The 24,187-nt window shown below is 54.4% G+C and overlaps 1 protein-coding gene across 1 annotated transcript; it reads left to right on the top strand.

Moving 5' to 3' along the window:
* Positions 1-5,493: 5,493 nt before the first annotated feature.
* On the top strand, positions 5,494-23,629 carry CNNM1 (cyclin and CBS domain divalent metal cation transport mediator 1). The gene is given in 13 exon segments (XM_086752359.1): positions 5,494-7,015; positions 15,800-15,943; positions 16,512-16,652; positions 16,937-17,106; positions 17,300-17,399; positions 17,578-17,625; positions 19,892-19,954; positions 20,862-21,025; positions 21,240-21,417; positions 21,776-21,898; positions 21,901-22,095; positions 22,369-22,496; positions 22,861-23,629. Coding segments are annotated over 12 exon segments (2,928 nt in total). The 3' UTR covers positions 22,449-22,496; positions 22,861-23,629.
* The last annotated feature ends 558 nt before the right edge of the window (positions 23,630-24,187 follow it).

Raw genomic sequence — 24,187 nt, 5'->3', positions numbered from 1 at the left:
GAAGTGAATATGCCAATTTTTACAAGCCTGAGAATGAATGTAAGCAAGTATTTGTCCCACCATCTGGGAGAAGATGATAGAGGTGAAGGAAGAGGGAATACAGGGGGGATGGTAAAAGTTCACAGAGACCTTCTATTTTTCTGGAGAGATGCTTCACATTCCAGCAGCAACAATGAAGGAAGCGGACATGAGGAGCAGATCAGAGAGGGGAAATAGGAAGATGGATGAAGTGCAAGGCTGGAGGAGCAAACCAGTCAATTATGAATAAGAGGAAGGGGCTGTGCGCAGAGACCAACGAGGAGATGGAGCTCAGGGGAAGAAAAAGCAGCCAAAATGCTCTCAAGTCAGAGATGCTGCTGGGATGAGGGAGGCAGAAAACATCAGAATCTTTCAGGTCCAGATAAAATTGTAAACCTCTGTCCTCTGTCTCTATTTGAATATGGCACCTCTGTCACCAACCCTACCAGAACAACTGAGCATGACCCTGCTAGAGAGAGAGACAGGAGAAACCAGCTATGCCAAAGCTGCAAGCAGTTGGTTTACGTAGAGAAATCAAAAGCAAACTATGAAACTCATGGCTAGAGAGCAAGGGGAGGAACCACCGACAACTATGGGGTCATGCCCGAGAACCAGGCAAGGAGATGGAGGAGAAACAAAGTGAAATGCCAGCGGTGTAGAAGCAGCGGATGCCCAGGATGCTCCCAGGAGATGAGGAGGATCGGAAGTGAGCACCAGCAAAAGTGGAGGAAAGGCCAGCAATACCTCACTGAGCTGTACTAACAAAGGGAGGAGGACAAGGGTGATTCTGGAGAGACTCTAAAACAGTACTCTGCTTCCATCGTCCAGCAAAAGCTCTCAAATAATTCCAGAAAAAGCAAACAACTTTCTGCTGCTCTTAACAACAGTTAAGTTCCAGATCTGTTCCTCTTTAAGGCGGTGGTAGAGCGACAAAGGTCTGCAAGCATCACTTGTAAGGTTGAAAGTACAGAATCTGGGCATCTCTTTGGGATTCTCTAACCATGCAAAGACACAGTCTGCCTGCAGCTTCACACAAGTCTGATACAAACCCTATCCCTCTCCCTGACATTGAACAAGCAAATAATTCCTTCCCCTGTCTTAGGAGCAATGGGGCAGGAGAAGAGTGTTCATGCTGACAGAGCTCCAAGAGAAGCATTTCCACAGCCCCTACAGCAACAGAGCCTCACCTCAGCACTGCTTCAGTGCTGGCAGGGCTGCCGAAGCGAGGGGGAAGGTGCACGGTCGCTAGCCCAGGCACAGTAGCTTATCACCCAGAAACAACCGCAGGGAATGAGCACATACTCATAGCACAGACATCTCCTTTGTCCTTTCTACCAGGATCTGGGTGTTGCCTTGCTTCTTCTCCCTCCACAGTTTCCCTTCTGTTAGCCCTTTAGTAACAGCAACATGGAGAAAGCTAAAAATAAAGCCATATAAGCAATGTAATAGGCATGCAATTGCATGTCTATTTTCTTTGAAAAAATGATGCTTTATTTCCTGTACAATGGAAACTGCAGTTTGATGTTACAGCTATTGGGTTTTGACTGAAAGCAGAAATTTGACTTAAACAATGACAATTCCCCTGTATTTAGTATTACCATATGTCACTGATTATATATTTAAGCTGCAGAAATGAATTAAATTTCATGCCTTCCTCAAGTTAGATTCTCTTGGAGTGGTCTGTCTGTTGCTATTAACCAAAATGCTTGGAAAACAGTTTAAATCAAATCAGCAGACTTTTGGTATCCTTTCAGGAGAAAAAATGGTTATCACAAACCAAGCTTTTAACACGTCATTGTCCAGAAGGCTGGGTAAAGCTTTGCAAACCTGCAGCAACCATGGCCAGGATAGAGAAAAGGGGTTAATTGAACACCACAGACTCAGAGATGGAAGAAGAAAAAAGACATGGTGCACTGTTTGGAGCTCCATTGCCTGGGGTTTTATTCTTTCTGCCTTAGAAGTTATCATATATCCCACATCTCAGTGCTTATTTCACTTACTTGGGGAAAATATCTTCTCTTGGCTGGCTACAGAGCATTAGTGACAATCACTTTGTACACATGTTCCAGAAGAAGCCAGCCTTGTGCTTGCTAGGTTTCTTCCTGCTTTCTGTGGGGGAAAAAAAAAAATATCCAGATTTTCTTTACTCCTTCTGTTTCCCATCATGATTTGGATTGCTAACATTTCTATCCCCACTAGCGGTCCTCTGGTGGCTCCTGGCCCTTTTCTAGAGGACCAGCAGGCAGCAGACTCACTCAGCTCTGAACAACCAGGAAGGAAGCAAATTGCAACCTGCAGCCTCTGGGAATCTGGCTTCAGACTTTAAAGTCAAGGTGATGCAAAGGGACTTTACAAAACTCCCTGCATCCATGCTTTCTGCCTCCTCCAGGTCCCGCCTGGACGTGCACAGTCAGAGCTGGAAGGAGACAGCCGCCATCAGAGATGTCACCGTTGGCAGAGGACATGGATGTGTCAGGCTGTGACACAGAAGCCACAGAGGGAACTCGGTGGCGGCAGATGCAATGCAGACAAGGTGAGCAGGAGGCAGGTTATTATTCCTAACTGAAGAGTGATGTGGTAAGGGGAGAACAGGAAAAAGAAGGAGACTTCAGCATAAGAAGAAAACAAGGACAGCCGTGCCTTGCTTGCCGAAGGACTCACCAGGCAGGATATGGCCGGGACAGACCTCGGTGAGAGCCTTCCAAATTCATGTCATACTTTGCCAAAGACTCAATCAATTGAGCATGTGCTAAAGCTCAGTTTGTTTTGTCTTATTTGCAGCTTTGGAAGATATTTCCTATCTTGGATCATTGAACACACTCCAGCCACACACCTGCAACTTCTGGAGTGCATCCTCTCAGCGAGAGGCTGGCTAGCACGTCATCACTTATGCAGGGCAAATCCTACTGAAAGCACATCAGACCACAGCTTTCGCACCAGTTTACTTTTACATGTAGCACATGTAAGCTAACATCTGCCGAGAACACAACTATGTCCTGATCGCAGTGCAACTCATCGCAACAGCTGGTGTTTGATCCTGCAGGACCAGGGCAGCTCCACCCCAAACTAAGCATCATTTCTCTTCTGCGTCTTTATGCCCTCCGGCCGCGTCCCTTTGGGAGCAGAGCCATGGTTGCTAAGGCTTTGCAGTCCCCTTGAGACTGTATGCCATGCCCAGCCTACAGGTCACCGCCTAGGCCTAACATCCAGGTTATTTCACTGCTGTTGAGGCATCTTGCTGCATGAAGCGGGATCCTGATGCGACTGTGATACTGTACATTAACATAACATGAGGTTAGCAATACTCTGAAAGAGCTGCTGCAGACAGTGGCTCCAACAAAGGAGGAAACTTCTTTCCAAGCACACAGTAGCTCTGCCAGCATGCATGCAAGCAGCACTAATAGTTAGCAAACTAACAGGCAACATCTGGTGCCCATTTGGGGGGCAAAGGATGGAAAAACTAGCAAAGAGCAGCCTCCAATGCCACCTGAGAGTTTCCTCCTAAAGGGAAAAACGTTCAGAAAAGAAAACCCGGCATCGAAATAAATGTTGCTACGACTCTGGAAGATACAAAACATGACCAATTGTCTCTGCAGTTTTAGACAGTTACTGTCTGAGATTTTTTTGCCAGAGGTTTATTTTGCCAGTAGAAGTACGGAGAGAGATTGCCACCTTGTGGTTCCTCCTCCTACAGTGCCATGTTTGGTGGTTGGGTTTTTTTTTAAATTGTACCAGCCTAGACCAGTGGTTTCCAAACTGCTGTCCGAGGATTTCTGGTGACAAGGGTACTATGGACAAGAATACTTTCCAAGTACTTACTCAACTCAAAAAGCAAGCCTGTAATTCACAGACTTCAGTTCCTATACTGAGCAACTCATCAGTAATCTAATCTGCAAGTTAATAAAGATAACTACTGCCACAGGTACCTAGCCTCCAAACAATGACACAAAATGCTACGGCACTGATGCACAAAACCAGATCGTCTTTACAATATTCTCAGCATCAAGCGATCTGTGAGAAATTCAGGGCTGATGACAACCTGCAGTTTCAAAAGCTTGGGATAGTCTCCAGCAGTAGTCCCCACAGGGTCCTAATAAGGAAGGAACAGCCATGTGCTTGTCCCCACCACCTGCAGATAGAAAGGCAGGAGCTTGTCCCTAGTCACTCCAGGGGATGTTTAGGACAGTTTGTGAGATCCTCAGGTGGCACAAGTTAGGGTAAGGCGTGGAAAAGGAGGTTATCAGTTGGCTGCTCTGTAAATCACGCCCAGGGAGAGGACCAGGCAGTGTCTCCCCTCTGGAGCTAGGGGGAGTTGGAAGGGGGAAATCAGCAAGTGTATGTCAAGCAGCACACAGCCCCTGTGAAATCACAGGAAATTGATCAACCGTCGAAAAAAAAAAAAAAAAAAATCAGCTGCCTCTCCCAGAGAGGAGGAAAGAGTCTCTCCTAACACAGCAAGGAGTGCAGGTCTCCCTGGCAGTTTTTCACATCTATCTGCCTGCTGAGATACTGACACAGAAAGTGGCCCATTTCCACGGGCGCAATAATGAGTGAATAATCAGAATTCTGGGGGAACTTCCTTTTCTTCCATGACATTTTCTGATTAGCTTCCTGCTTTGCCGCTAGCGAGCCTGATGTAATTGTACACAACTGAATCTTTTCCAGTTCTCCAGCCACATTTCAAGGCTGTCCTGGACGCTGGTCCAGGGAAAGCTCAAAAGTTTCAACGGTCCGTAAGTGCCGTATTCAGCACAAACTTCTGAAGCTGAGAGACCCCAGTTACGTATCACATTCTCCATCAGGTCTAGACATAAGAATAAAAGTTACTTACAGCGTGGTACATTTGTTTCCTAGCAAGACTGCAAACTAACGACCAGCTGCCCCCCATTAAAAAAAAAAATAAATATCACTCCCACGGGAAAAGGGGGGATGAATTTGAACTGAAAAGCTGAAGAGCTAGGCTTCGGCAGAGAGCGGAGGGAGGCTGCCGGCAAACCCCAGGGACTGCTGGCAGAAGCCCTTCGGCAAACCCGGACAGCGCAACCCCCGCAAATAGCGCGCAGCCGGCGCCGGCAGCGCACCCGGGGTGACACCGGGAGCGAGCGCGGGTGGCCAGGGCAGCACTCGCTGCTCGGGGCCCGCCGCCCTCTTCTGCTGCCGGCGGCGGCCCCGAATCCCCGGGGATGGGCTCCCTGCGGGGAGAGCGCGCGGAGCCTCCCGCAGAGGAGACGCTCCCGCATGGGTCGTGCGGGAGCGGAAGGCGACACCCCCCCTCCCCAACCTCGTCCCCCGCGTAGGCGCCCCGGCAGCCCCCGCTCCGCCGGCCCCTCCCGCCGGGGCGCCGCGGGTCGGCTGCCGGTCGCACGTGGCGCGGCGGCTGCCCGCCCCCCCCCGACCCACGTGTGCCGCGCCGCGCCGTGCCGGCTCCCCGCCGCAGTCCCGGTGCGGCGGGCGGGCGGGCGCTGCGGTGCCGGCATGGCGGCGGCGGGCGCGGGGCGAGGCGGCGGCTGGGGCCGGAGCCGGGGCGCTGTGCTGCTGCTCTTCTTCTCGCTGTCGCCGCGGCCACCGGCCGGGGCCGCCTGGCTGCTGGGGCTGCGGCCCGAGGACACGGCGCCGGGCCGGGTGTCCCTGGAGGGCGGCGCGGTGCAGGCGGCGGAGGGGAGCCGCTTTCTCCTGCGCGTCTACTTCCAACCGCCGCCCGAGGGCAACGGCAGCCGCGGGCCGGCGGGGGAGCGGGAGCCGCGGCTGGTCTTCATCGAGGAGGCGGCTCCGGCGGCGGCGGGGGGGTCGGGCAAGGTGGCGCGGGGCCCGGCGGAGCGGTGCCGGGAGCGCAGCGCCTGGGCCTCGGACGTGGAGGTGGTGGGGCCGCTGCGCTCGGGGGGGGCGGCGGGCTCGGCGCTGGCCGAGGTGCGGGTGCGGGAGCCGCGCAAAGGCGAGGCGGGGGCGGCGGCGCCGGGCGGGCGGATTTTCTCGCTGTGCGCCTGGGACGGGCGGGCCTGGGCCCATCACGGGGCGGCGGGCGGCTTCCTGCTGCGGGTCCGGCCGGCCGCCCCGGCGCTGGGCGCCTGGCTGCTGCCGCTGCCCGAGGCGGGCTGGCTGCGGGCGCTGGGCGCCCTGCTGCTGCTGGGGCTGTCGGCGCTGTTCAGCGGGCTGCGCCTCTCCCTGCTCTCGCTGGACCCGCTGGAGCTGCGCGTCCTGCGCAACAGCGGCTCGGCCGCCGAGCGGGAGCAGGCGCGGCGGGTGCAGGCGGTGCGGGGCGGCGGCGGGACCTACCTTCTGTGCACGCTGCTGCTGGGGCAGGCGGGGGCCAACGCGGCGCTGGCCGGTTGGCTCTGCGCCTCGCTGCCCGGCGGGGCCGGGGGGGCGGCGGCGGCCGGCGGGCCGCGGGGAGCACCCTGGCTGCCGGTGCTGCTCTGCGCCGCCGCCGTCTTCCTGCTGGGCGAGGTGCTGCCCTACTCGGTCTGCTCGCGGCACGGGCTGGCCATCGCCTCCCGCACCCTCTGCCTCACCCGGCTGCTGATGCTGGCCGCCTTCCCGCTCTGCTACCCGCTCAGCCGGCTGCTGGACTGGGCCCTGCGGCAGGAGCTCAGCGTCTTCTCCACGCGGGAGCGACTGCTGGAGACGCTGCGGGCTGCCGGCCCCCACGGCGACCTGGTGCGGGAGGAGTTGGCTATGGTGCAGGGAGCGCTGGAGTTGCGCACCAAAGTGGTGGAGGACGTGCTGACACCGCTGGCCAACTGCTTCATGCTCCGCGCTGACGCCGTGCTGGACTTCGCCACCGTCTCTGAGATCCTCCGCTCCGGCTACACCCGCATCCCCGTCTATGAGGGCGACCGGCGTGACAACATCGTGGATCTGCTCTTTGTCAAGGACCTGGCCTTTGTCGACCCCGACGACTGCACCCCCCTGCAGACTGTCACCCGCTTCTACCGCCGCCCGCTCCACTGCGTCTTCAACGACACGCGCCTCGACACGCTGCTCGAGGAGTTCAAGAAGGGTGAGGCCACTGGGCCACCACCCCCCGGGCTCTCCCTGCACCCCCTCTTCACCCTCAAAGGTTCCTTGGTGAGCAGCCCCCCAACGGCCCACCCTGCGTGGTCTCCTGGCAGGACCCGGCAGGTACCGGGGATGCTGGGGGGAGTTGGGCTCTGCATGTGCTGGTGTGGCGCCTGGTGGGACAGCGCCCAGGCGGATCGATGGGCCTGCAGTGCTGGTGATGCCTGTGATGTTATGGAGACTGTAAGAGCCTTCGGCCTCAGAGGATGGTGGCTCAGCAGCTGAGCCTGTCCTACAGGGCTGTTGTCTCTGCGGGGGCCTGCCAGCACGGGCATGGTGCCTACCTCACACCCCTGACCAGGCAAGGTGGCATTCGCCACTCTGTTCTGAGCAGGGGAGTTCATGGCAGGAAATCGCATCTCGTTACTGAGCTCTCGCGGTTTCAGCTTAGCAGTGAGAAGCAGGTCTAGGAAGTGTTTCTGTGTGAGTGCTTTAAAGGAAGGAAAAAAAAGCCTAAACCCTTAGAAAGAGCTGCACTTTTATATTTGCAGCTGTGACAGTATTCATAATGCAGCAGCTGCCAGCAGTCCCAGAGATGCTGAGAACTGTGTTTCATTAACCGTATCTTGAGAATACACACAGCATGTGGTTTTTTCCCCCCAGTGGGAATTGTGTTTTGCTGTGTGTTCTTCGGTACCTCATGCCACGCTGTGGTGAGTTAGGCTTTTAGAAATGGCTGCAGTGGTGACATCCTGCATTATGTAATGCGAGAGGACAGCGCTGGGCTCCTGGCCTGCCTGGGGCCGCTCTGCCGCAAGGAGAGCTGATCATGTCAGAAGGGCCAACCTGGTCCATCCCTGATACAGAGAAAGCTGCTCTGTGAGTCATCTCCGTACTCCTTTTTAGAGCCGGGAGGAAGGGAGGATAGGATGTTTCTGGCACGCCAGGAAAGCGATTGTCAGATACATGCCGGTCAGCGTCCTCCCTGGAGAGGCACAACGGTGTCCCCACTGCCTCCGGGGATCGCAGGAGAGGAGTTCTGCATGACACACACCACCTACCCTCTCTGCCCCTCCAGCGGAGGCTCCCAGTTTGGTGCACATCAGCAAATTCCTGGTTTTTATACCGAGACTGTTAGCAAAAGCGTTAAGATTGCTCTCTGGGTTCAGCCTTGATGAGCTGCAGTAGTTCCCCCCCCCCATGCCTCTTGTAACATAAACAGTTGTCTCTCCTCTTCCTAATCCCTTATGTACTTCACAGTTCCTTCTTAACCGTGGCTTCCCACACAATACTACAACGTTACTGAAGTTCACCTGAGGTCTCTGCTACCTCTCCCTTGTTTTCAGAGTCAGGTGTTACCAAAGATGTCAGATAACTTTGGCACAGCTTCCTTTGTTCAGCCTCCCCTGCACTTTATCCGATTGATGTATTCCACTACTTCTCCCCCCAAATTTGTTCTGCAGCCTGGTACCCTTTGGATCAGTAGCCCTCTAGAAAAGGGCTTGCAGTTCCTTAGCCTGCTGCCCTTTGCCTGTCCTCCTCTCTGCCCTGCGTGAACAGAGATGTTTTGTGTGCGTCATTCCCTGAGCTGTCAGGTGTGTTAACAAGCCTTGCTACCTGCCCTGCACTTTCACATGCTCGTCCTCATCTCAAAGGAAGCTTATCCAGCCTTCTCCAGCTTTGCTCCATTAAACTCTTGGCGTTTTGCTTCAGGCTCTTCCTCCCTTACATCTGTTTGCCATCATGGCCTTCTGGGGCATTTGTCTACAGTCCCTGCGTAGAGCTCTCCCTAAAACGTGTTTCTGTTCCCACCTCATTTCTCTTTCTGTTTTTTAAATTACATGGCTGAAAAGCCTGGCTTTTGGTCTTAGCATCTAACACAGCTTGATGTTCAGGTCTTTCCACAAATGTTCTTCTCCCCAGGTGTTGCTGTTCTCTTCCAATTTATCTTTTCCTTATTTGCAGGCATTTGGTCACCCCCAGCACCCTGTGTTTGTAGGTAGCCACCCCCCAGCCCTGCTCTGAACCCCTCCTAAATTCTCTTTTCCCAGTTGCAAGTACAGGTTCCCGTGCCGGCTCCCGCACTGCGACAGATGTTTGCTCCCAGATGCCTTCAGCCCCATCCGCTATCATTTCATCCCTGTTCACTTGACTGTTTAATTTCTAAAATAAAGATTTCTTGTTTTTAATTAAGAATCTTCATCACTGTCTCCTTTTCTGTGTCCATTTGAATTATGGTGAAGTATCTTGTTTGATCCAATCAAGGTTGCTTTCTGTGGCTGGGTCTTGTGTGACACCTCCACTAATTAGGGAGTAGGTTGATTGTTTGTTGGTTCATCGAGTGCTTAATGAAGGCATTCATCACTTCACACATCCAGCGTGCCCTCAGGACAGCAAATCCTCCCACGGATAAGGCCCAGGCTCTTTCTAGGAAATTAAAGCCTCCAGTAAGAATCGGCAATGATAACCACACCACCTCTTGGTCCTTAGGTCCCTGGCAATCCTCTAGAGAAACCTTGCTAGCTTTCTTTTCCTTCTCCTGTGACTAACTCAAACAGTTTTTTGTATCCTTCAGCTATTTTGTTTTTTACAGTGTTTATACAAAATACTCATCACGTTTCATAGCTTTCTTTCCTCAATAGCAATGTATACTTCTGATCTATTTCACTAATGATTAATGTTCTGCCACATCCACTATACTCATAATATCATTTTTTTTGCATAACATGTAACACGATTTTACTGCCAGAGCTCTTTGCCACAGTACACAAACATTTGTTCTTTCTTACTGAAAATGTCAGGGGATGATTAAATGCAGCACTTTGGGACTCTTGCTCGCACCTCCGGCAGCACTTTCCTTTTTCTGTCTCCTCCTACTCACCGATACCACGCTGTATTATCCTTGTTTACCTGTTTCTTTTCTCTCATTGTGCTATCCTGGCTATGAAGCTGATCGGTTTTTTTCCCCTCTCTGGTCTTTTCCAGCAGGGTTTGAAGGGAAGTTATCCTTTGTTGGTTTCTAGGCGTGCTTGCCTGTAACTTCATTAGAGCTCAGTTCCGTTAAGATGCGTTGATCTTTGCCCTAAATTTAATCTGTATATGAGCTGAGAATCCCCTCTCCCCCAGCAGGACCCTGCGTGGATGGGATTACCCTCGACGGACCTGGGGACGGGCACTTCTCTGGCAGCAGCTTGCCAGGAGATATAAGCCCTATGAAAACAGTAGTACAGAACTGGTGAAACTCTTCACATCTGCTCTTCATAATCCTGCTGCTGCTGGTGCCATTCGGTGTCTCTTTTGGCACTCATTGCTGGAGAAAGGTGGTTAAATTGGAGGTGCTAATGGGAACTGGGAGAAACCCAGAGAAGGCTACAAACAGCAGCAGGGCATGAGCTGGCCTGCGAGCAGATTGCTTGGGCTTCAACACCCAGCCCGAGAGAGGCGGGCAGCCGCTAACACTGTACTGAAAAACAACATTACAGCAGTGTGAGGCAGATCCAGCTGAAGGAGGGAATTGCCTGTACTGGAAGGTGATTTTTTTACTTTATTTCCTCATCAAAACTCAGTGAAATGAAATCCAGTAATGAAGCCTGGACACCCAGTTTGCCATCTTTTCAGGCAAGCTAGACAAGGTCATTAAGAAGGCATGCATAGCTGTGCAGCACTTACACAGGAGTGCCAAGTGGAGGACACTACGTGAAATCTGTGTCCTTGCTTCTCTAGAAATAAGAAAATGCAGACCAATGCGGTGACTTTGCCCCTTGCAACCTGAAATAAGGTGAAACTGCTAAAGGAGTGAAAAAAATTGGCGACAATTTCTTGGCAGTTTGCAGTGGTGCATCTCAGAGTACCTGGCTTTATTCTAGGCTCCCAGGAGGCATTATCCAATACGCAGAGAAATAACCGCACCATAATTAGCAAGCTAAAGCGATGTAGAGGGGCAGATGAGGTCTCAGTAGGATAAACTTTACCTTGGGAATATGGAGGTAGGAGGAAAGGTTTATGCATTTATTCAGTGTGAAATGCTGTGGGTGATGCGGTCTGTTTTTCCTCCATCCCTAGAAGATACCAAAGCGATGCATGTTGCAGCTGAATTCCTGTGGTATAATTCCTCATGGGGAGCTCTTCCCAGAGGTCTTGTTCTGTAGACGCCTTTGGGGAGTCATAGTCTTATCCCATTGCTCTGATCATTTATGGATTTTGTTGACTCATTTTTTGGCGAGTCCATATATAGCCATGGCACCTTTCAGCAAATAACCTTCCTCTGTCAGAGGAACATTGAAAATTTGCTCTTCTCTTTGTTTTCCTGCAGTCAGGCAGAGGCTGGGGTGCGACTCAAATTAGCCTTCTGTGGTTTGGCATCTTTTGAAAGTTACTAAAAGTGAACTCTCCAAAAACAAACTTCTTGGCTTAGCAAGGAAAACAGCCTGTCCTGCAGAGGACAGTTCTGCTCTGGGGTCTGTCTTTGCTTTTCAAAATACTCCGCAGCTTCTGTTAGACTTCTACAGAAGTCGTCGTAACACAGGAGCACACTCCACACACATTTCTAGTTCAAGAGGTTCAAGTCAGGGTCCCTAGTCCCTTCGGATACAGGCCTGCAAGGGGGCACAAATGCTGGCAGCCCACTGGCCCGGAGAAGAGCTCTGATGAAAAGCTCACAGAAAATGGATTTCAGTTACATCATGGTTTGGTTGTCTCATGAATCAATCTTATTTACCAACTATTATTTTATTTTTTTTGCCTTCCATTTTGTAGCTGTAAATGGCTCATGGCTTCTGCCTTTACCTTTGATCTCCTAGTAACAGCTTTAGATCTTACCGTAAAATTCATGGAAATAAATTTCATGCTCAGAATGCTCATCCCATGGAATAAGAGACAAAAGCATCTTTAACATTCTTCTGGCAAAGCACCTACATAAAAAAAAAATGATAAGGAAGTAGTCTGGGCTGTATTTGCAGCCAACAGCGCTTTCTTTCCCACAAGTAAAGGCATTTCCGTGTGTTCAGACCCTGTTCCTCCATCAGAGAGGACACTTTGAGGTGGATCTATGAGCCCAAGGTCATTTGGGTACCTATGAAAAACAAGGCTCCTAAAAAACCGGCATGAAAGCTTTCGCTATCCGTTCAGTTGCTTGCTCCATCCGGAAGCCTTCAGCTGTTTATATTAGCTCTGTAATTTAGCATTTTGAGGCATTAACTTTCCACTGAAGCTGTTGTTTGAAAAGAACAGATTTCATGTAGCTCGTAAAGAATTGAGTACAGTTGTATCCCATGCTGAGCAGACACTTAATCACCTATAGGCTTCCTGCGCGAGCGCAGCCCTGCGGAGGCCGGTGGAGCGATTCGCACAAGGGAAGTTAATTGCCCATTTGTTCTAGCATTTGCCAAACCAGGGCTTTGATTCTCCAGTGTTTCACTGTGCTTTCCCGCAGCAGCCATAGCCCTGTAAAATTCACATGTGACAGCTTGCTAGCAGGGAAGCGGCTCGCCCCTATAATTCATTTCATTTCAGCTGTCAGGCAGCAGTTACAACAGCGCAGTTTTTGGAATCAGTTTTACAGATCTTAAAGCTGGTTTAGATCAAGTCTAGGGGTTTGTTTAAGTGGTTTGTCTCTCTCCATTATACTCCCACTGGGGCAGACCTGCAGGGTAACAGCTGGAGAAGGGAACGTCGCCCCTCAGATGTCCCCAGGTCTGTCCCTGTGCCACCCTCCCGTGGACATTGCTTCCATTTCACACCCAGCTCCTGCCCTCGTACCTGCTCCAAAAGCCGCTGCTTTTCCTCTGCGCAAGTGTAGCATCTCCCAGGGCTGGGAAAGGGGGTACAGCCAGGCTTGGCAGCACCCCCAACCCATGAAGGAACAAGCCACAACCAGAGCAGCTGCAAGCCCCTGGTGCCAAATTTCTAAGATTTGTTAAAAAACTGACGGGAGGAGATGCAGAACCCGGCCAGGTTGGGGGGCAGGACTTTGCTGACGATCTCCTGTCCCTCAGGTGGGAAACTGGGATAAGTCAGCCCTTTCCCAGTGAGGGCCAGCTGGGAGCAGCAGTCACTTGCACCAGTTTGGTGAGGCTGTGAGTGGGCTTTGGGGTGTTTTGGGATGCAAGTACCAGCTGGCCGGGCAGGGGCTGGGAGCAGCTCGCTGGGTGTGGGCCAGGAGCAAGCGGATGAATTACAGCAATTTTCCATCGCTGGGTACCTGCTCTGTCTGTAACGTGGGTGTTAGCCTGGAAACCTAAACCTGGGGGTTTATAGCGTGGCTACAAGTGTTTATTTTCTGTGAAAATAAAGAACTCTTGAGTGTTCTAACAGTCCTGGCTCTGCCCCCAGCTCAATGAAACCGTGGGTCTCCTCCCAGGTTAACAGTGCTGGGTTATTTCTAAATAATCTCATTTGCTGCTACGTGAACGTGGAGCTGGAGTCACATTTCTCTGAGGCTGCTCTAGAGTAAATTACAGCATCGATGGAGGTGCTTAGCCAAAAAAAAAAGAATTGCCTCCATTACTCTCTGACTGCCTTTAAGTAGCACCTAAGCTTTTTGTAAGGGGTTGGTGGTTTTGGGTTGCATGTAAATGTCATTAACAACAAGCTTTCAGCCAAAAGAAATAACTTCTCCCCTCTCCTCACTCATCTGAGGACTTGGAGGAGACCAGATGGCCCCAGTGTTTGGGAGCGGGGTTTGGCAAAGGAGACATTTTCAAAAGTTGGACTTTGCTAAGATGAAACGTAGCTGTTGCTGCTGTCTTGTGGCCAACTCTGCTGCTTTTTTCTTTTTAAGTTTCAAGTCTTGTTGCTTTATTACCCACTGAACAGGGAAGATGCACAAACGTGTGTATAAAAGGGGTGAAGCTGGCCGGTCCAAGGAACACGCTGAATTTCCAGTGCCCCAGGGCTGTTGATTTGTTTTTTTAAAGTGCACCTCAGTGCTACTTTGCTGCAAAGTTATGTTCTCGTTTCTAATTCTGTAGGCGTGGGAGGCAGCGAGCTGCTCTCTGAAATCTTGCAATAAAAGCTTGGTATGAGGAGGAGGGAATTTATACTGTGGAAAATGCCCAAGCTTTGCTGTGAGAAATGTATAGCACTGATCTATGGCTGAGAAACAGCATTTGCTCCTCTCAGATCCAGGGCAGGGTTATTCGAAGGTCGCGTGATCCCCAGCAAGACATGTTTGGTGGGGTTGCCGGGCTGCTCTAGATGTGCTCATCCCTGTCCCTGCTGCGTGGACCAGCAGGCAGGAGCCCACCCCTGTTGCATCTTTATACTTAAAGGCTGTTCGCATCCCTGCGCCTGGAGCCGGGTTCGTCGGGGAGGTTTTGTGGGAGAAGTAGATGCAGAGGCAGCTGCATAGTGGAAGGGACCTGCCTCCCTTTTTGGGTGGCCATTGCTGCTCAAGGAGCTCAGCTCTGAGCCTGTGGGGAACATAAGGTGTTTGCAGGTTTCTGGAGGTCCCTGCAGTGCCCACAGTACAGCTGGATCTGTGCAGGCATCGCAAAGCAAGACCCCAGGGCAAGAGAGCAAACGGAGGGGAAGTTCTTGGCTGTGGTGCCGATAAAGGACACTTTTAACATTTTAAGTAAAACTAGGGGTTCAGAACCTATGGGTGCTGCTGAGCAGCGTGGGAGCCACAGGGTCAGTAAGAAAACCAATGCTGTTGGCAAATCCAAGAATACATGGGAGCTAGAAACCGAGAAGTCTGTGGCTTGGAAGGTGGGTTCTGGTCAATCTGCTGAGCAAGAGCATAAATCAGAGCAGACAGTAAAGGAAGGAAGAAGTTGAAAAAGTCAAAACAGCTTACAGAGTGTGGGACATGCAAAAACAAATAGCGGTGTTTCAAGTATGCCAAAAGCAAGAAGCCCGAGAATGTGTCAGCAGAGCTGCCAGCTTACTGGGGACAAGCGAGGAAGCTGAAGCTGTGCTTGAGAAACATTGCAGCTTCCAGGCAGGGGTCACCACCGTTGCAGCTGAAGGTGCTGGTCCCAGTCTCCTTGTTTAAGGTAACAGAGAAGGGGTGCTGGCAGGGGCAGGGTCTGGAGAAGATGTTCATGTGCAAGTCGATGGCTTGAAAAATGTTCAGCTTCTGTGTCCAGATGGTTCACCCAAGAGTTCTGCGGGAGCTGGGCTGAAAGCTGCAAACAAACACATGCATTTCTGCTTTAAAACCAGCTGCTGTTCCGAGGAGCTGGAGGCTTTGCCCATATTTTAAGAAAAGATTTAGGATCCATTCAGACAGTGATGGATAGAAAGATGTGGGGGAGCTGTTCCTGGCAATTTGATAGGAGAGATAATTAACAACAGAATGAGAAAACATCAGGAGGATGAGGGAAATCAGCAGAGCCCAAGGACACGCTCACGCTTTGTGTTGGAGGACGCCGTCTCCTTGCTCTGGTAGAGTTGTCTGATGCCACTGAAGCTGAGGGCAAGCCAGAAGCAGCTGGTATAGTGTACACTTCATTCCTGCATAGGACGCTGTCAAAGAGCTGAACAGAGGGACTCGCAGCAGATTGCCTGGGTAGAGAAAGCAAGCAGCCCCGAAAAAGAGCCAGGCAGAGTCTGTGACACCTAGAAATCAGCCTGGGGAGCAGCAGCCCTGTCAGGCTGGGCTGTGTATCCAGCCCTCGTCCTTGGGTTAGTGTGGTTGGGATGGGTTTGGGTGATAGTGGCTGCTTCTGAGGTTTGGCTGCGATCTGTGCCTCCCACCAAGCCCTGTCCATCTCCCATCCCACTGTGCTGGGCGCCCCTCTCACCAGGGGTGGGGGTCTCACTGCTGCTCTGCTCTCTTCCGCAGGAAAGTCCCACCTGGCCATCGTGCAGCGAGTGAACAACGAAGGGGAAGGAGACCCGTTCTACGAGGTGATGGGCATTGTCACCCTGGAGGATGTCATTGAGGAGATCATCAAGTCCGAGATCCTGGATGAGACGGATCTGTACAGTTAGTGTCCCAGAGCAGCTACTGCAGTTGCAGGAGCCAGGGTGGGAGCCCGCACAGACAGACAGACAGACATGTGGGTAGGAAACAGGCCAGAGCAAATTATGGTCCTTCCCAGAGCAATTCACAGTCATGGTGGAAAGACAAGAATGATGGAGAAATGCTGGTCAGATGTCAGAGAGTCTTGAATCTTTGAGACAGAGAAGCACCAGCATCAGCAGCTGGTGGCCGGGCAGGGCCTGACCCAGGGACAAGTGTGCTGGGCATGAGGTGCCCATGGGTGGTTCCCAAGCTCCTTCCCAGCTCTGGGTGATGCATCCAGCCAGGGCAACCCAGGACTTGTTCCCGAGAGAGAAGTGTGTTTCACCTCTGAGGGAGCTGCTCGCAAGGCTGTGGCCCACGGCACATCTTGTGTGCCCCACGGCTCCAGCTGCTGCTCCACAGCAGCCCTGCTATGGGGTGCAGTGAGACGTGCCTCTCTCCATACGTGCGCATGTGGTATGGGGCCCTGCAGCTGCAGTGGCTTTGTGACCACTGCAAGTGCGCGACCGCTCTGCTCTCTGCCCCACAGCAGACAATCGGAAGAAGGAGCGGGTGCCCCATCGGGGACGCAAGCCCCAGGACTTCTCCGTCTTCAGGCTCTCAGACAGCGAGATGAAGGTGAAGATCTCCCCGCAGCTCCTCCTGGCTACCCATCGGTTTATGGCAACAGGTACCCTTGCCCTCTTGCAAGCCCTGCGTCTCCCTGCAGCAGCACCAGCCCCATAGGGCATCCCTGAGCCGTTCCTGGGTCCAGCTTCCCCGCAGCAAGCAATTTCCACCTACCTGAACCCCACCCCGGGCATCCCACTGCTCCACCATCATGGGCTTGCGTTTGGCTCCCCCCCATGCCGTGGGGTGCCGAGGCTGCAGGAAGGGGGGCCATGCAGCTCAGAGGATGAGAGGTTCCCAGCAGTCCTGGTGCTGCTGAGCAAGTGTGTATTGCCTCCCCTCTAGAAGTGGAGCCTTTCAAGTCCCCCTACCTCTCTGAGAAGATCCTGCTGCGGCTCCTGAAACACCCCAGCGTCATCCAGGAGCTCAAGTATGACCGAAAGAACAAGAAGGCGGCAGAGCATTACCTCTACCAGCGCAACCGCCCTGTCGACTACTTCGTCCTCATCCTACAGGTGCCTGGGGCAGCAGCAAATGGAGGGTGGCAAGGAGTGGCCTGTCTCTCCTTGCCACCTTCCTCTGGGCTGCTTCTGCCGGTGAAGATGCCTGTCTTCTCGTGTAGGGCGGTGGGGGTCCCTGCAGCCCTGGGTGAGTCAGTGGACAGGAGCGTGGGGTGCCTGTCCGAGTGAGTTTTCCTTCTCCTTCCAGGGGAAAGTGGAGGTGGAGGTTGGCAAGGAAGGGCTGCGGTTTGAAAATGGGGCGTTCACCTACTACGGTGTCCCCGCCATCATGGCTGTCGTCTCCTCAGGTAAGGGTCCTATGGGCTCCCTCCAGCCCTGCCTTTTCTTCGGCAGCCTCCGCAGGGGCTAAGCCAGCTGGTGGCCAGCAGAATGGGCTGGCTGTGGGCTGGGGTGGCCCTGCTATGGGGCACGGGGCAGACAGGAGCCCTTCCTCTGCGATTCCTACACCTCCAGCTGTCATTTCAGATAACGACGTGCGGAAAGTGGGTAGCCTGGCTGGATCCTCCTTCCTCCGTGAGTATTTTGGGGCAGGCTGAGGCTGGGTCAGTTTACCTGTGAGCATGTGGTGGTGTGGGAAACCAGCAGAGTGAAAAGTAGAGGCCCCGGTCCTGGTCGATTCCCTGCCTGCAGAGCTGATGGGTTAATGAGCAGATCCCTGCTTGCAGGAGTTAAGAGGGAGCTGTGATCAGAGGAGACGGTGAGTGGCCCCGTTCTTTGCTGATCACCCTGCAAATGTTTAGTGCCTGGTGGCATGGGAGCAGGCAGAGGTGCTGCCCACCCCCGTACAGCACAGCCCTCATCCCAAACCCCAAACCCCAGATGCTGCAGTTGGATCTGCAGTGCAGACAGTAAGCCGAGGATGCTCTGGGTGCCTAATCAAAACAAGAACCTGCGAAGTTCAACCTGTAGGGAGGTGGAGGGAGGGATGTCATGGAGAAAAGAGGGGGGGTCCCTTGGGGCAAGTGAGTGTCACTCCCGTGGGTCCCAGTCTGCTTGCAGCTCTAGGGTTCACCTATTTCTGGCTGCTTGCTTTGCTTCCATGCAAAAGGCTGGCTCATGGACTGCTGGGTTAAACCCTCTGTGCATGTTCCTGCTCCCCCGTGCGTCTGCAGTGTGCTCAGTTTGGACAAGAAGGAGTCAATGAAGCGGCCGATTTCCCTTGGGATGTTGCTGTGTGTCCCAATGCCCCTGTGCCCACAATGACCATCACCAGGGCCCCACCGGGGCTCAGGCAGTGAGTGCTGCCCATGGGACAGGGGACAGGCAGTGTGAGAGCCACCGTGAGAGCCGTATTGGTGTGGCCACATGTGTCCGCAGTGCTGCCTGCTGGGATGCTGCCGCTCAGGGCTCCGTCGCTTCCCGCGCTCACGTGACGCTGTGTCACGAGATGTTTTCTGCTATCCAGCCACCCCTGCCTGCCATGGGACGTGCAGGTGTGTGGCATGCAGGGTGCCGCACCGCTGGCCAGCGGGTGGCTGGGAGGCAGAGGTAGCAGGGCATTTCCCTTGTTGGGCTGGCGTCCTCCTTGAGGCAAAGCCGGGCAGAAATGAGTGTGAGTAGCGTGTCACAGCAGAAAATTCAGACGTTAACCCTTGAGCAATTAACAATTTGTTATTAATTAACCATTGTTGTGCAACTTTTTTATTGCCAGGTGATCTTTGCCATTGGTGGCCAGGGCAGGGGCGCGGTGGCAGAGGCCTGACATGGCCAGCGCCGCTGCGGGAGGGTCGGGTGGGAGCAGGGGCTGAGTGCTGGTGGTTATCAACATGTCCTTTGCTCCCGGCTGGACGAGATTGTTCTGGGCAGCATTTTGTGCTGGTGCCTTTGCTTGGGCTTTTATTTGCAGAAGGTTTTGATCCAGGGGAGGATGCAGAACAAGATTACTGAAGGAGGAGCAGGGAGATCAGAAGGAGGGGGCTGCAGGGCAAATTTCCTGGGGGTTTTACCTTTGAAGCAATTTAAAACCATGAATCACATAGGCAGCAGATGGTTCCTAGAGCGCTGCAGCCACACTGCGGGCACAGCGGGGTGGAGGAAGGCAGTGTGCCCCGGGTAGGAGGGCTGGCAGCTCGGGGAAACATGGCAGTGGCTGGAGGAGGGGGCTGGCAGCCAGCGGGCTTGCATCTCCCGCTGCTTTTGAGGTGTGCGCTGCCAGCGGTGGGGGCAAAGATGAGGCATCGGGAAGTGTTAATGAGTGCATCACTGAGGCTGTGTGCTGGTCTCTCCATGCTGCCCCGTGGAGCCCTGCACTCCTGTGCATGGCCCAGGGATGCTGTGGAGGGCAGGAGAGCAGCTCCCTGCAGACATAGAGTCACAGGGAGCGGGAACACCTGCCCTTGAAATTGTCCCTGCTGCTGGAACCCGTGGCAATAGGATGTGGAAAGTGAATGGCCTGTGATTCACCCTCTCTGCAGCAGTGGGCCAGGCAGCCTGGATGCGGGGTCCTGGCTTCTTGCGGTTCCTGCATGGAGCAGCTCCTGGTGGGTGGCTCTTCTCAGCATCGCCCTGGGTCTGTTGGGACCCAGGGCCTTATTTTGTCACAGAGCAGTCTGTTGATTTACAGCATCCAAGTCTGTGTCCCTGCTGGTGTGCCTGTCCCCAGGGCAGAAGCAGGAGGGTGTAAGAGGGGTGGGAAGTGATGCTAGAGGCAGTGGTGGGATCCCAGCCTGGGGCTGCTGGCATACGATTCTTTTTCTCGTTCTTTTCTTGCTCTGTCCCTCACCCTCACCTCTGTCCCTTTCCTTCCCTGTCCCCTCCTTCCTTCCCCCTCTCTCTGCAGTGCCCGTCTCAGTGTCCCGTACCTTCGCCTTCAGCAGAGGGGACTCCCTGGCTGGCTCTCCAGGTAATGGGGCATGGCTTTGGGCAGGGACCTGCTCATGTGCCAGGCTCTTCCCAGCTCCCTGTGCATGGTGCACCAAGCCCCCTCCCACCCTGCATGCCGGGCAGCGCTGGGAGAGGAGCACTCACAGCCCTGCCACAGCCTCCCCAGTTTGAAGAATGGGATGGGGAGAAGGAGGAGCCATGGATGGCTTTAGCTTGCTTTGATGTGCAGTTTTTGTAATTTCCTGTACTCAGTGGCTGGATTTTCTTGCTACTTGCTGCTTTTGATGACGGTTACCCGCAGCCCTGCATGAATGCTGTCCTGCTTCCCTTGCTTTCTGGAAATCCAGGTAGTAGGAGGGCGTTTTAGCAGCAGAGCAAAGTCAGCAAGATGTTGACGTCACTTGTGCAAGGAACAAGCTGCCTTTGTTCCCTAATAAATCACTGACCAGACAAAATCCATCACTCCGCATGTCAGAGGCCATCAGTCAATGTGAGTGATGGGCCAGCTTGCCGTGCCAGCCTCTGCTCCTGTTCTGTCCCAGTCGAGGTGGACAGGAGCGTGCCCCAGAGGGGGGTTAAGCAAACCCCCCTGGGCTGCCAGCTGCAACCAGGAGAATTTGTGCTGAACGCCATGCAGAAGGCTTGCGTTAGCAGAAGACCTGTCAGTCAGTCGGTGTGACAGGCAGGCAGCAGCCCTCACCTCTGCTGCCGGTGCCAGGTTTGGATGCCTGCCCACCCTGTCCCCTTGGTTTGCGCCGAGGAGGACCCTGCTGCAGGTCCCCCATAGGACGCCTGCCAGCCCCGCTGTCTGTGGGGCACAGCCTCTGGAGATGACCGGTCCATCCTGACCCTGCACCAGCACTGGGGACCCAAGCGGCACCATGAGTGAGAGTGACTGTTTGCCTCTCTACCGTCCCCTCCCGCAGTGAACAGGTCACCGTCACGCTGCAGCGGGCTCAACCGCTCCGAGTCCCCCAACCGGGAGCACAACGACTACGGGGGCAGCACCACGCAGCTCCACAGCAGCAGCAACAACATCTACACCCCCGACTACTCCGTGCACATCCTCTGCGACGTGCAGTTTGTCAAGGTACAGGCTGGGCTGGCGGGAACTATCCCACCCTGGCTACCCCTGCTCAGGCACCCTCTCACCCCACTGTGCCCCAGGAGCCTGGTAGGCATCCAGGGGGCACTGGGGGGGTCTCGCACTCCTGCTGACCAGGGGTTTGTTGCTGTGAAGTCCCTGGGAGGTCCCGGTGTGGCTCAGCACCTGCTGAGCGGGGTGCGCATGTCTGTGTACCCAGGTCACTCGGCAGCAGTATCACAACGCGCTGGTGGCCAGCCGCATGGACAGCTCGCCCCAGTCCCCTGACATGGAGGCCTTCGACAGGGATTCAACCAAGGCCTCAACTACACGAGGAACCCCGCAGACACCCAAGGAAGATGCCACCACCCTCCTGAATGAGAGGAACAGCATCATGTGTGAGTCACCTGGTAGCATCCCTTCCCTGCCGTGGGCCATTGCTGTGGGTCCCCTGGGGAGGGGCTCTGTGCTGGGACCCACTGGCATGACAGACATGGCACCGCTGAGACACAGTTGCACATGGACTGGGGCACATGGGCATTTGCACACACACACCTGGGGATGCTGTTCTGCACCTGCACGTGCACACAGGTGCAAGTGTGCAGGCACGTAAATCCCTGTTCCCCACATGCTCGTGCTCCCCGAGGTCCCTGGCACTGGGACCTGCTGCTACACCAGGTGTCCATCCCCCTGCACCCTGCCCTGGAGCACAGCACCTGCCCACCGTGCCGCCATGCCTGCCCTGTGTCCCCGCAGGCAGCCGCTCCGAGGGGCTGCGCAGTCCCAGCGAGTCAGTGTTCCTGCGCATGGAAGGCATCCCTTTCATCCAGGAGGAGCTGGCTGACAGCGAGGAGAACAGCAAGCGGCAGAGTGAGTCTGGCCAGGACACACACATGACCCTGGGGGGTGGCAAGGGCTGCGGTGCCCCAGGATGCTGCAGCCAGGCTGGGCTTTTGCAGACAGTGAGTGCTGCGGCACTGTCCTGGAGGCAGAGTCCCCAGGCAGAGAGGCTGGGACCAGCTCATCGCCAAGCAGCTCCGAGGACACGCTGGGCAGGAGGCTTCTGAGATCCCTCAGTGAGTGACTGACCCAGGGAGGGAGCACCCAGGGGTGAGCTCTGCCCTGGCACCCTGTGGCTTGGGTCAGCTCCTCCCCAGTCCCGTCCTGGGACTGGTGTCGAGCAGAGGGGCAGCCCAGTTCCCTGCCAGCACCTCAGCAGTGGGCAAAACTGCACGTAGGGCTATCTGAGGCAGAGCCAGCTGCCTGGTTCTGGCCTGACCCCACGTACTCCCCCACCCTGAGCACCCATGGCCCCCAGCACCCAGCCCTAGGCACCCTTGCTGCTGCAGGTGGGCGCAAACAGCGGCCATCGCCAGAGGGTGAGAAGACACCAGAGGAGAGCTCCAATCTCGCCCCATTAATCACCTGAGCAGCAGCGTGGCCGGAGCACGATGCTGGAGACCTATGCAGACTGGAGGTAAGAATCAGCTTGGTGCAATTGTCCTTCCCCAGCAAATGGGAGGTTGCTCAATTTTAATAGTGTAAAATCAAGTTTCAAGCAGCACAAGCCGAACGATGTCGTTTGAAGCCCATGCAGACACACGTGTTGCTTTGGGCTGGAACAGGGTCAAGGGATGCAGCAGCAGATTCCAACCATCCTTGGGACAGGAATGGATGTCAGAGACAGAGTGAGACCTTAACTCGTGTTTTCACAGCTGTAAATGTGCGTCTGCACCAATATCCCCAGGCCCAGCTAGGAAACATGCCGCAGGATTAAGCAGCAGCAGCTCAGGGAGGGCAAGCTCTGGCCGCCAGCACCAGGCTGCGGTTGTGTCTTCCAGGTCTGCAGCATGGGGGTCTCCTGCCATGAGGCTCGCGTTCAACAGCAGCAGGTCTGCACTCGCTCGCCGCCTGCCCACCCGCCTGCCTGCTCGTGCCGCCCCTCCCTGCAGGACTTGTGCAGAGCCCCATCCCCAGGCGAGAAAGGATGTGCCCCCCGGCGGGGCCGAACCACCCAGGCGGCCTGGACCAGCTAGCTGGAGTTCAAGGCCCTTTGCCCAGCTGCTCCGTGGTAGCATCTGGTCTCAAGGAAGAGGTGGGAAAAGGAAAGGTGAAGAGTCTGGCACGGCGTCCCTGCAAGCAGAGCAGGGAGGGGCGGCCCAATCCAGAACTGCCCTTAGCATCATTTACCATCCCCATCCCAGCAAGGCCTGGAGCCCCTCGGTGCTGGGTGCCACACAGACATGGTCTCCGCCATGAGGAGAATGTGCTATTTGGGGGGTGCCACGTGCAGCTCAGGGCCCCAGCACACGTTTGTGCCGTGCCCAGTGCCATGCACACTCACAGCGCCTTGCGCACACACCATCGACACAGCCCGGCACTCCCGAACCCCTGCTAGGCACAGGGCAGGGAGCCCAGCTCACTGCCGAGCGCAGCCCCCTCCCTGGGGAGAGCTACTCCACGCCGCATTGAACCATCCTCCTCTCCGTGCACGGCTGCCTGTGCGGGGGAGGCTCGCACCGAGCCGTCGGGCTGGTACAGACCAGTCAGTAGTTTTTGTAGAGCTGAACGCAACAGGGATATTAACATTAAAAGTGATTTCTCCCTGAACGATGCCCTGTCTGTGTCAACGGGTGTAGGGAAACCTCTCCTGTCAGGCTAGGCTGCCCTCCTAACCACGGCTGGAGGTAGCTAGAGTAACAGAGCTCAGCACACTTGAAGGAGTAGGTAGAGGACCAGGTCAGCAAGTGCTTTCCAATTTCTCCCCATGAACCTGTCACTCTTGCTGCCAGGAAAGCACTCAGCAGCACAGAGAATGGCAGGGCAGAGAAGGACTGGGGAAGAACAGGAGTTAATATCACACCGTTGCAAACACAATAGTGGGATACACACGCTGGAGTATAGCCTGACAGATAACAACAGAAATCTCATAGTCCACCAAGGCTGATAAAAACTTTAGCTGGAACAACTGCATCCCTGTCTGGGCACTGCCCTTCTAAGGAAACACACAGCAATTGAAAGGAGGCCAGAGGAAAGCAAGGGCTGGAACACAACCTGCCCCAAAGGGTGAAGGAAACAGGGTTGCTTAATCTTAACTGGTGAAGGATGTGAAGGGGAGAGAGGAAGTTTTCAAAAACATAAAAAACTGTTGCAAAGAGGAAAGGAATA

The sequence above is a fragment of the Chlamydotis macqueenii genome, chromosome 7, assembly GCF_036417535.1.
Source record: "Chlamydotis macqueenii isolate bChlMac1 chromosome 7, bChlMac1.mat, whole genome shotgun sequence".
Classification (NCBI taxonomy): Eukaryota; Metazoa; Chordata; class Aves; order Otidiformes; family Otididae; genus Chlamydotis; species Chlamydotis macqueenii.
The sequence above is the reverse complement of the archived record's forward strand: the minus strand, read 5'-3'. Positions and strand labels throughout refer to the sequence as shown.